This window comes from Chiroxiphia lanceolata, chromosome 6, assembly GCF_009829145.1.
Source record: "Chiroxiphia lanceolata isolate bChiLan1 chromosome 6, bChiLan1.pri, whole genome shotgun sequence".
Taxonomy (NCBI): Eukaryota; Metazoa; Chordata; class Aves; order Passeriformes; family Pipridae; genus Chiroxiphia; species Chiroxiphia lanceolata.
Window position 1 is genome coordinate 47,252,012 of NC_045642.1, and position 12,232 is coordinate 47,264,243.

The 12,232-nt window shown below is 33.8% G+C and overlaps 1 protein-coding gene across 4 annotated transcripts in view; it reads right to left on the reverse strand.

Moving 5' to 3' along the window:
* EML5 (EMAP like 5) overlaps window positions 1-12,232 on the reverse strand; it is a 113,698-nt gene that overhangs the window by 67,650 nt on the left and 33,816 nt on the right. For all 4 annotated transcript variants that reach the window (XM_032690972.1, XM_032690976.1, XM_032690975.1 and 1 more), the window contains exons 6-10: window positions 9,358-9,493; window positions 6,396-6,597; window positions 5,206-5,343; window positions 4,193-4,449; window positions 1,540-1,752 (exon numbers count right to left, since the gene is read on the reverse strand). In XM_032690972.1, the coding sequence (XP_032546863.1) occupies window positions 1,540-1,752; window positions 4,193-4,449; window positions 5,206-5,343; window positions 6,396-6,597; window positions 9,358-9,493 (946 nt within the window). The remainder of the gene's footprint in view (window positions 1-1,539; window positions 1,753-4,192; window positions 4,450-5,205; window positions 5,344-6,395; window positions 6,598-9,357; window positions 9,494-12,232) is intronic.

Below are 12,232 nucleotides of genomic sequence, written 5' to 3' on the forward strand. Positions count from 1 at the left end.
AGGAACCCTTATAACAAGTAATAGCTTAATAAATATATTCTAACTAGTAGTAATACTTTAATAGCAGCAACTTTTTGCAGTATTCAAAAATTTTAATCTGTCTTTAAGATAAATTCTTAAATTTGGGTTTCAAAATAAAATATCTTAAGCAAGTCAAATTCAAGAAGAAAAGAGATATGATGGTCCTGTGCAAGATCTAAATATTTTTTTACATTTTATCATATTAATTTTATTTCATTTTTTTACAAACCAGGAATTTGACAATTATTATTTCTACATTGAAAATATACAGTTATTTAAATCATGTTATTTTTAGGTATGTGAAAACACCCCCATGTATGTGCTTGTAGCACTGGTTCTCACTGTGCAATCTGAGTGCTAAGCACTTGTAGCAATTCCTATGCTCCCATGTTTAGCAGCAGTAGAACTGGTAGTAGTAGTAGTACAGTTACATCAAGTTAATGTTTTCACCAACTACCACATAATTACAACACAATCATTGGATCAGTTACTAAAATGAAGTTCCTAACAGCACTCCATTGTACAGCTATCTTTTTAGACAAGAAAGGCCTCATTGTTTCAGAGCTGTTTGAAGAACTCCATTCTAGACACCATTCACGTTTACTGCTGGCTACAACTGCACGGATTGGTCTTAGGATATGTCTTCAAGCAATATGTACTTAAAGAAATGTTTTGAGTGTTGTTTGTTGGTTGGTTTGTTTGTTTGTTTCTAAAGATTGATAGTCCCCCATATTTTTTCCACTCTTTTTGTAAGAGGGGATATTCAAAACCATTTCATTTCCAGACTATGTTTAAAGTGAAAAGGCTTTTATTGGTACATGAGGTAATCCAATGAATGGTGTCTAGAACGGAGTTTTTCACACAGTTCTGAAACAATGAAGCCTTTCTTGTCTAAAAAGATACGCATATCTCCTCTGTTCACTCAGTCCTGAAGAGTAAACTTGAAAATTTCATCTCTCACCTTAGACCTCAGTTTGAAAAATTTAACAAGATTTGTCCTTTCTTGCTAGAAAAAATTAGAGAAAACTACTGGAAAAGTTTTAAAATTTCAAACAACATACAGTAGCATACCCTGATTACAGGACTAATACACTGATCACTTATTTATTACCTCTAATAATTTAGCAAAGTTATTTTTTTCTAGTTCCTAGCCCAAATCTTTATCACACACTCAGAGAAAGGAAGAAAACTACTTGATGGCAAGGTGAAATACATAAAGATATATATCTCATAAAAGGGTAGATACTGAGTCACCTCACAGAATTCTAACCAAAAAAAAGAGAACTATTTTACAAAATAAAAGTAAAGCTCATTCAAAATGCAAATAAAATACTGTTAACATCACAGTTCTCAATACACCAGCTAATTATTGTTGTTCTCTACCTCTGAGCTCTAACTAAACTTCCATGAATAAATATTAGCCATTTATATAATTTTCAAAACCCCAGTCTTTTAATTAATTTTTCTTGAATAACAAAAATTCAAAAATACTTTTATAATTGAACTTAAAGGTACTACCTTTTCTTAGACATGGGTATCGAAAGAGCTTTACTATTCCATAATCATCAGCTGTAACCATAACTTGCCCAATAAAGTTTGCATCCACGGAATTTATATCATTTATATCTGAATATTTGGGCCAGATTCCATTAACTTCTAGGCCAGAAACACAGGTCCATGATGCCCACTGAATGCCTTTTAATTCCTCCTTGTTTGTTACTTCTTTTCCACCTAAGAACAAAAATAGAGTCATTTTTAAATGTTCACTTATGCAATTTTAAAGAATGTAACATTTTAAAAATCTTTTACAAATCAAATCCAAGTGAGACACAATAAAAATGGACTTCTGACACTGTCCTGATCTAATATTCCTTATTATGACCAAAAGTATCAATAGTAAGGCTTCTCAAGACTACTTAACAGAAGATCATGGCTTTAGTACTTTACAGCTTTTATAATTTCTTATTATCTCTTGAGGCTGTGTTATTTTTTAAATGTTTACCAAAAAATACATGTAGTCATTTTAAGATAAAGTTCAGAAAAATTCTGTTGCTGAATGATTCTAGAAACCTGGATTATTTTGAGAAAAAAAAATGAAGAACTCATTTAGATTTGATCATTGTAAATTACTGAAAACACCAATTTTATGTTTGGATTCTCGTTACATCAATTTCACCACCAGCTCTATTCATAATGACAGTGATCCAATCCCACGAAGTTTCACATAAGAGCTGAAGAATGGAGTCAGACCAAAGGCACATTTAATAAATAGTGTGTCTTCTGGAAGGGCCAGAAGCAGAGTGCAGGAGCAACACAGGAACAACGCAAGCAAATGTGAAAGCTGTGAGCTGGACTGAGCACACAACTGCGAAACCTGAGCAGGACAACAAAATTCACTGCTCAGTCTTTAGTGGTAACAAAATTGAAGACAACTAGGCCATGTTTTCTCCTGTTTTCTTATTGTAGTTAGGATTCTGCCTAGTGGAAGCAAATGGGATGGGATGAGATGCAGGGGAGAGCTGCCGCAAGCACTGTAAAAAGGTAAGTTTTCAACAGAAGGATTGCCCTAGCAAGGGAGAACTCAAGTGTACTGGACTCAACAGAGTAAATAAAGAACAGCCCTAGAGAAAAGAAAGCAAAATGGAAAACAAATCAGAAATGAAGACTTAAAAAAACCCCCACCATAACCAACAAAACAAAAAAAATCAAATCAAACAACAAAAAAAAAACAAAAACCAGACCAAAAACCAAAAGCAAACCTCCCACACTCAAGAAAAATTTTAACTACTATATACCTCTCCAAAAGCTGGAAAGGAACTCAAGTGCCCTGTTTTAAGATCCTTCAGCTCTGATAAAATAACTGCAACCTTTGACAAGGTTTACCTTGTAATCTCTTTCAATTACTAATCCATATAAATAATGACTACTAAAACTGGTTATACCAATAACTGTCCTACAGATCTTGTACCCGGAAACTGTAAGTTCCTTTACTCACTTATAGTGGACTTTCAAGTGTTACACAATTTGAATACTATTTTGAAATATTAGGACATTCCTCTATCTCTACTGACTTTGCTCAACTTTTTTCATAAAAAGTTTCAAAATTCCACATTCTAACCTATAAAAAACTCCAGGCTGAAAGCTGCCTATATAACTTCAAATTTCTCCTTCTGTGTATTTGTTACTAAGTTCTTACTATCTTTTCTTATGTATCTTCTGTCACATTCATTACACAGAATCAAAATTAATTAGATGCTTCAGCAAAGAGAGTCACAAAAAGCTGCATGGATCTGTGACTAATGTACAGTGTAAAGCATAAACATTGTACAACAATGAAGGGAAAATGTAAAAAGTGGTGATGATAATACATAATTACTAAAAATATGATGAGTGGGGAAAATATCATTATGTAAAGAGTGTATATAATAGACAGAAGAAAGAAGTCAAGCCTTAGGATAAATACTGCCCTTGGCATATTCTAATCAGGATTACTTAAATTTGAAGCTTTCAAATATTGTAATATGTGCATATGTCCTCTACAGAGGGAACTGTCTTGATGGAAATTATTTCAACAATAAAGGATTGTTCAGTCAAGTTTTCAAGAGTGTTATCTTGAAAACACTTACAATAATGGGGCTATCAAAAAGTTTCTCAGCGTAAAAGCTCTTTTAAGTTAAATTCCTCAGTTCTGCTGCAAACACAGTTCAGGAAAATCAAATTACTCTCCTGAGCTGCAACATACTGATTTTTCTACATATTTAAAAAAAACCCTACAGCGCAATTAAGTGGTAATTCATTTAATAACCAAGCTCCACAAGTACAAAGCTATTAAGCTATTGCAAAATTGAATTTCAATGCTACATTTTTCTGTTTCTAAAAAAGTGAGAGCAAAAATTTACTTTTAAGAAATAAATTATAAGCCAATATATCTGGCATGAAAAGATGCATTATAAAGGACAGTAAACATATAAGGATAAAAATATTTAAGTAACTTTGCCATAAAAATGCTGTACTTATTCAAATATAGCAAATATTTATACAAACTTACAAAAAACTTTCACTATAACCGCATGCTTTGAACTAGGATTTACATTTGGCTTTTTTTACAAAACTACTATACATTATTTCTATAGTAAATAACAAATATCATAAAGACAACTCAGAATCTTACTTGGCATTCTGTAAAAAAGTCTCTTTCCATTGCCATCATTGGTCTGTAAGTATTTACTGTCTGAAGACCAATCCATATGCGTAATGAAACTTAAAGATCCAATACATTCCCCAACTTTCTTGTATCGTTGAACAACACCATATATATCCACAGAGCTGTCATTGGAACCAACAGCTAGGAAATTCCCATCTGGAGAATATTTGAGTTCATGAATAGCTTCTTTCCTGTCTTTGATATGAACAACCTCAGTCATATCTCTGTAGTATGAAAGAAAGCATGTCATAAGCATAGAAGAGCCTTATCACAGTGTCAAGTTCCCAGTCTTAAAAAATGGACAAGATTGTGAAATTATGAAATGAACTTAACTATCCTATGTGCAAACACAAAACTGCTGTTTTTAGAGTTGGTTAGGGCTTCATGGCCAAAAAAAAGAGAAGGGAACAGTGACACAAGAAGGTGCTGCACTGGGTTGAGGGAGAGCAAACAAAAGGAACTGTTCAAACTGGGTCCACAAGAAAACCTCATCAGGTAGGTAACCAGATCTTTATTCACCCAGGGAAGAAAACTTCACTGACATGAGACAGAGATCTCATTTTCCTTTTAAAACTGTGGGATTTCAGCAACAAGTCAGCACTGGTTTTATATGCATGATGTGCTGACAGCAGAATTCCAACACAGGGAAATAATTTATGAATGAAATTTATTTCTTAGTAATTCAAGAATAATTAATAAAGCTAAAACCTAAAGTATAACATTTCCTAGAACATTGCCACTCTCTGTAAATAGACCAATATACTTTTTCAAATGGGTTGTTATAGAACAAGATGAACACATGTAGCACATTTAAAAAATCCGAGCGTTAAAATTTAATGCTCGGATGTAATTTAAAACAAAAATTTAAGTGACCATATGTATGGTCACTACAGTGTCAGTATACATATAATCTATAAAAGCAATTAGATAACCTGTTTGAAGGAGTTAATAATGTATCTGCTTTTAATTTGGTAACATACCTGACTCGCAGCACAGTGAAAGAGCCATCCTTCATACCAAGAGCGAGATGGATTCCATCAGTACTGACTGCGGCACAGCGAATGGGTTCCTCCATGTTGCACCGGGCAATCAGAGCATGGTCTATTAAACTCCAAATTCTAAAATAAAGTAATTATTTCAAATGTAAAAAGGGGTTTGCAGCTTTGTTATAGGAAGATGAAGTCTGCAATTTTTGCAGAATGTTGGGCATGGCAGTGTCTTATTTTAAAATAATTTTTCACAAGAAAAATCTTGGACAAAAGTGTGAATAGCTTTATATTTTAAAAGGTGAGAAAATATCTAATGAGAAAATGCGGGGGCAGATTAATTTTGTTTGATTTTTTGAACATAAAAAATGATAAAATATGACAATATATACTTTCAGACCACTCCTGTGGAAAATTCTGTTTTGCTAATCATTTTAGCCAAGAACATTAAATAACAATTATAAAGACTTTGATCAGTATAAATAACTTTTTCTACTAACAAGTCATTACTAATAACTCCTTATAACTAATAATATTATAATATGTAAGTTTTTACTACAAGATACATTACAACATCTATCATTTACAAGATATAACTTGAATTTTAGAGTATTATTTCAATATTAATAACTGAACTACTGATTTGCTTAACCATGTTACACTTAAGATATTTTTAAGAAAGAAAAGATGTTTTTGACAAAAAAAGGTATGAACTTGTAAAAGGGATTAATTTAGTGGGTTTTCTGAGCATTCATATTCTGTTTACAATGCATGCATTAAGTTTGATGAAATTCTCAAACTAAAAGTAATTTGCAGCATGTGGAGATGTGAATATGGTAAGAGTAAAATATGTAAGTTTTTATTACAATTTTTTCATTGTAACCTATGAATGCTTAACATAGCTCCTGGAACGGGAACACTTACAGGATACTTGTCTCTCTGAGCGCTCAATATTAGTCTAAATGATTTTTTTTCAAATTACATACATGGTTTTTTGGGGGAAATATATACCTCCACTATATTTTATTACTGGTGAGCACTAATTGCATGCACCCCTAAACTGTAGGAGCACTTCAATACCACATTTTAATACCTTTAAAATGCACACCTTTCAATTAGCTTATCTACAAAATTATTTGTTCGTATAAAACTGCATGCAGTTAAACGAACAAACAAGAGTTGACCTGACTGATCGATCATCACTTCCAGTCATTGCCAGGGGTTTTGTAGGATGGACAGCCAAAGCCCACAGCTCTCCTTCACAGTGTCCCTGCATTATCAGGAAAGGCTTATTACGCTCATGCACCACAATTTCAAAAATTTCACTATCTTGTGTCCCGACGAGTATATGGTCTCCTCTCCAGCAAACACTTCTTACAGACAGACCTGTAGAAGAGATTGTTACTGAGAGACACATCCTCAGAATTCATGAAACAAAGGTAAAGTAGCACACAACAAAACATAAAAGCAAGAAAATGTCAAGAAGTATCCACGCACCTTCTCTTACTCCTCCATTTACTCCTTTTATCTATTCCATATAACACATACTTGCACTTGGAACATAAACTTTTCAAGTTTAGTATTAAGAAATTTCTAAAATAAAATGTGAGCCTTATTTCAATAAAGGAAAAATATAGTACTGACATTTGCAGCTGAAATTATGCCTTTAATGTCTCTTAAGTTTCAACAAAGTTAGCAGAGACTATAAATTACAGTTTCTGATCAACCCATGGACCTCAGTACTAGCTAGATGAACCTACATTATTTAAGTGACAAAAGCATCAGTGGAACAAGCATTATATGTAAGAAAGTCAAAGAGCCCAATTCTTTGTAACATCTTAATAGCATATGAAAGTATTTTTCCCACTAAACAAAAAAATAATACTAAATCAAATTGAAACAACATATAGAGAGATTAAAAGGGTTTACGATGGAATTTAACAGCATTTCTAACAACTAAATTAGCTCTTAGGCTTATAGTGAATGTAAGCACTCACAGTTGTTTGTAGATAAGGTCAGGAATAATAAAATGGAAGTTAAGACAGTTTACACTGAGAACCCAGTCTTAGGTGCCTGATTTTAGTAATAGGCACCTTTTAAAACAGGCTGCATTTATTACCTTCTGATAATGCAACTCAATTTTGCCAATTTGAAATGCTCATAACCAGATGGCAGCAATGCCTGACTTAATTAACTTTGCCTAAGCACTCACTCAAGAACATCTTTGAAAAGCTACTCTGGATTAATATGTGAGACAAAATTATATATATCAAATAAGAGAAAGGAATATTGTAATGGTCCAGACTGATGTTCTTTTGAAAAATATTTTTAACTATGTAGAGGGAAAAGAAAAGCCTTATGTTATTAAATTTACACTGGAAAGAAACTGAATGACTCACAAACAGCGAATGGTGGGTTAGGAGGCCAGTGTGGTGCAGCTGCACGAATGTGTTAATTCTGACAAAGCAAAGATTCTCTCGAAGCAAAGATCCTGATTTTGCCTACTTAACATGCTTTGCATTACAAGATAGCCTTCAAATGCACAAATAAGACTCCCTCCACATGAAACAGAACAATGTGCTCCAGGAGTGCACTCAGTGCACTCCAAATGCAATGCAATTTTCAGTCTGCTGAACCAGACTAGAGCTAACGGCCCTCAAACACCCCTCAAAATGCATATATATTGTTCTACTCTGACCCCCTTACAGCATCTGTTTTGCTTTACAGATTTGATCTGTTGACTGTACTGGTGAATACAACCACCTTGTCATTCAGTCCTATAATTTAGACATTATATGGCTATTCTCTCTACAATGATTAAAAAATAAAGAAACAACCAACATCTTTGATAAAGGATGATTAAGATACTTGTTTCAGTAATTTGGAACTTCCTGTGGTGGAGGGAGACATTTTGAAATACAATGTGACTACCTGGAGAATATGTGTACAGTCAACTACTTGCTGCAAGCCATTCACAAGGATACAGATCTTGAGTTTATGTTCACAAGAAAAATTACCAAGTGGTAAGGTATAGAAGCAGTAAAAAATGCAATTAAGAAAACAAGTAAAAGGACAGGTCATTATGGCAATCCTCAAAAGTATATAAAAAGGAAAAAAAGCAAAGGGGAAAAATTCAAGAAACAGATTTTATTAAACATCAGTGTTCAAAAAAATCTATTAGCTCTGTCATGGGCATTTGACAAGGGAAAAGAGTTCATGGCAAGATCCTGTTACATCAAAAGTAAACGAGACAATCTAAAGCAGAGATCAAATTTGAAACAAAGAAATGGGGAATGAAACACAGCTTTCATCTACATGCAACAGAGCTGAGAAACAGCAGCTGAGTAAATTCAAACTTAAAACAGAGCCTCTCTACTACAGGGCATATTTAAAATGGAATGTATTGAATCTTGCAGTATTTCACAATCTTGGTGGGAATGCCAAGTCAATTACAGCATACAAAGACTTAACATGTTATGTATTGACCCCGAGTATCTGATTGCCATCAGACATTCTACCACATTTTCAATTTCTTGGCAAGATATTAGAAAATAACAAAGTGACTGGGGGCAAAGAAAACCAAATGCCAACAAAAGCAATATTGTAAATGACATTAGTGCTTCAGTATATGTTTGCATTATTTTCCTAAATCATTACAGTAACAATATCTAGAACACTCTATGTAAAAATTTAGCATGACAAACTGTAACTGAAGTCATAGGCATACGTAAGCAGTGTTCCATGTAAGCAGCGTTCTAAGTACTGCAAAACTGTAAATAACTTTCAAATAGTTTTAATAAAAATTTGAATAACTAGCAAACACAAGTTTTGGACTCTGTTGTTCTACATTGTAGATCTTACTGTCTCTTCCAAGTTCTCTTTTAAGCATTACTGTTCCTTCTTAAAAGCTGCTGTGGTCTAGAGACAATGTGCATAAAAAGTTGAATCTTCATCATATGTTTTACAGTAACTTTGAAGGACTATGTGACCTTCACATTAGTGGGCATGATTTATTCCATTTCTAGCAAATAGTTTACAGCAACATACGTGAAACAACCTTTTTGGTTTTTCAAGTCTTTTCTTGTTCAAAACACTGACAAATTTCCTACCTTATTAGTGTATTGAAAGTGATAAACCTCTGTTTACCTTTATATCCCTGGTCTGTTTCCCTGAGATCAATCACAGTAATTGGTTTAAAATTTAAGTCCCACAAGCGAACACAGCCATCCCTGCCACCAGTGGCAAAACCCTCTTCACATGCATTCATGCTGAAAATTCCTGCCTAAAGAGAGAACAAAGTTATTTTTAACGATATATGCAGATTAGAAACCAGTATGCAACTAATAAAAGCTTTAAGTATGAGAGAGTCAGAAACGGAAATAAACTCACAACAAGGAGAATTCATATTCAGTGACAAAGAGTAAGACAATTATTGCAAGAATGCTTTCATGCTAATAATCATCATCATAGTGATGCTGCTTTTTATTCCTAGAAAGAGCTCAGTTTCATATCCTCTTGCCTTAGGACCTGGTCCAACTCTAATAAATGTCAGCATGAAGATATCCTGTGATCTCTGCTAGGCTTGGTTTAGGGCCTTTATTGCTATTACTCAGCTTCTATAACACAAGACAAAAAAAAAATGGGATTTTTTTATATATTAAGCCAACAAAGACTGATTTTAAACTTAAGTTTAGAAACAAAACATAAGAAAAACAGCGATTACTCTACGCCATTGGAAAATGCATAATAAGCTGTTATTGTAAAGGTGAACAATAGGAAACAAAACCTAGCCCGTTTTCTTCAACTCACTTGATCCATGTTTTCTTCAGGATAACAAAGAGGCAAGGATGATATATGTAATATTAAAATAAAGATATTGTAGTCACATAGACACTATATGTGATTTAACACGATACATACCTTACACGCCCACTGTTGGGGTTTTTTTAATTACTAATCTCATATTCAGAAGTAGCTCACACATTTCAGTAAGCAAAGCTACTGAAAGGGCAACTTTAACTGATGAGCCTATGAGAAATTAAAAAATTGCTCTATATTTATTGAAAGTATTTAATATTCAGCTATGACAAAAGTAAACAAGAGAGCATTAGAAACAATGAAGGAGAAAACCTGTCTCTAAGTCCTGTCCAAAAGAAGGTAGAACAGCCAATAATATACATATATCTTCTATAATATTTTTCTGAAATTTCAGTTTAGTAAAGAAGTAAATGTAAATTTCCTATAGTTTCATTGGTTAGGGGTCTGGATTTTACAGTAATGATACACATTAACCCTAAAGATGAAAGCAATTTGCAAAGGAGAGATTGGGTTTTGGGGGAAAACAAAGCTGTACGCTCAAAGAACAAATCAGGTACAGTGTTGTGACTTATGAGAATTCCAAGGTACTCGTTACTATTCTCTCCTATCAGCATGTTTTTTCTTCTTAAATTACAACTAAGACAAACATCATAATGGACTAGTCGTAACAAAATACGGACTATGTTTGCTTCTCTAACATCAGGTAACAAGGATATAATTTTTCAAGTTGAGGAAAAAGAAATCTCTTGGCCTTCACAAAAAAAGCGCCTATCATTACTAGAAGGTCAAATGACAATCAAAACTGAAAGACTATGGTGACAGAACTCAATTTTTTTAACATGTCATGTCCATCCTCAGGAAAGAGACTTTTATGACAGGTGACATTTTCAGGAGTAGTATGTGTCTAAACAGAAATGTAGTGGAATTTTTAAGTCATAAGCAGATTAGAAGGTTAACTCCCATTATCTCCAACGTCCTGAAAATCCTCTTTCTGTTTCTTTAGGAGCCTAGAGATTTTCAAAAATACAACACAAACTGTATTTGTTTCTCTCCATGTATGTCTATCTGTTTTACTGCATTAATCTTTAATATTGTGAGAACAAGTCTTATGAGGAGAGGTTGAAGGAAATGGGGGTGTTTAGCCTGGAAAAAAGAAGGCTCAGGGGAGACCTTATCACTCTCTACAACTACCTGAAAGGAGATTGTAGTAAAGTGGGGAATGACAGCATGAGAAGAAATGGCCTCAAGTTGCACCAGGGGAGGTTTCAACTGGATACTAGTAAAAATTTCTTCACTGAAAAGGTTGCCAGGCACTGAAACAGGTTGCCCAGGAAAGTGCTGGAGTGACCATCCCTGGAAGTGTTCAAAAAACATGTGGATGTGGCACTTGTGGATAGGGTGAACACAGTGGTGTTGGGTAAACAGTTGGACTTGATGATCTTGGGAGGTCTTTTCCAACCTTTATGATTTTAGTGCCATGGAACAAATAAAAGGCTAGAGAAATTTTGGCTCATTTCGTACCATATACTGAATTCTGCCCAAGTTTAAATCTTTTAAAGGCTCTTTTTGGACTGCAACCTTGATAATAGAATTATTTTCTTTTCTCTAATTAACTCTTTCCAAAATCCATTATTTAATTAGTCAGTATTAAAAAAATAATCAGACATTTGGTGATGTGGGAAGCTGGCTGAGTGTTCTGAAGATAAGATCAAGTGGATCCAGCATTAATCTGTTTTCCATTTCACAGAATATCCTTATCTTGAAAAGGACATACTGGTTGTCAAGGAGATTTGGCAGATGTTGTGCTTGCTCAATCTCTTGAAATGCAATAGGACGCTCTCATTTCAGTCTCTGTGCCACTGGAATAAGAGAACTAGATGAAAACTATAAAAAAGGTCCCTTATTAATGGGGACTGTAAGTATTTAATGGAAAAAGCTAAGCTTTGCTATTCTTCATATAATTGTTAGGCTCACACTTCATGGGGAAAAGACAGATTCTTTCCTGGGGTAGCTTGGCCTGTCAATTCCTCCCTTAAATCCTTCCTTTCAGAAACTGTCAAGATTATTAATGCAAATCAACTTTGGAGTCTTCATGCTTCTTTTAATCCTTCAGCCTGAAATTTTCATTAACATAATGTGATTCTTGATGGTCAAAAGCCTTCTAGCAGTAATGAAGGCAAACAATTGCACTGACTTCTTTAAA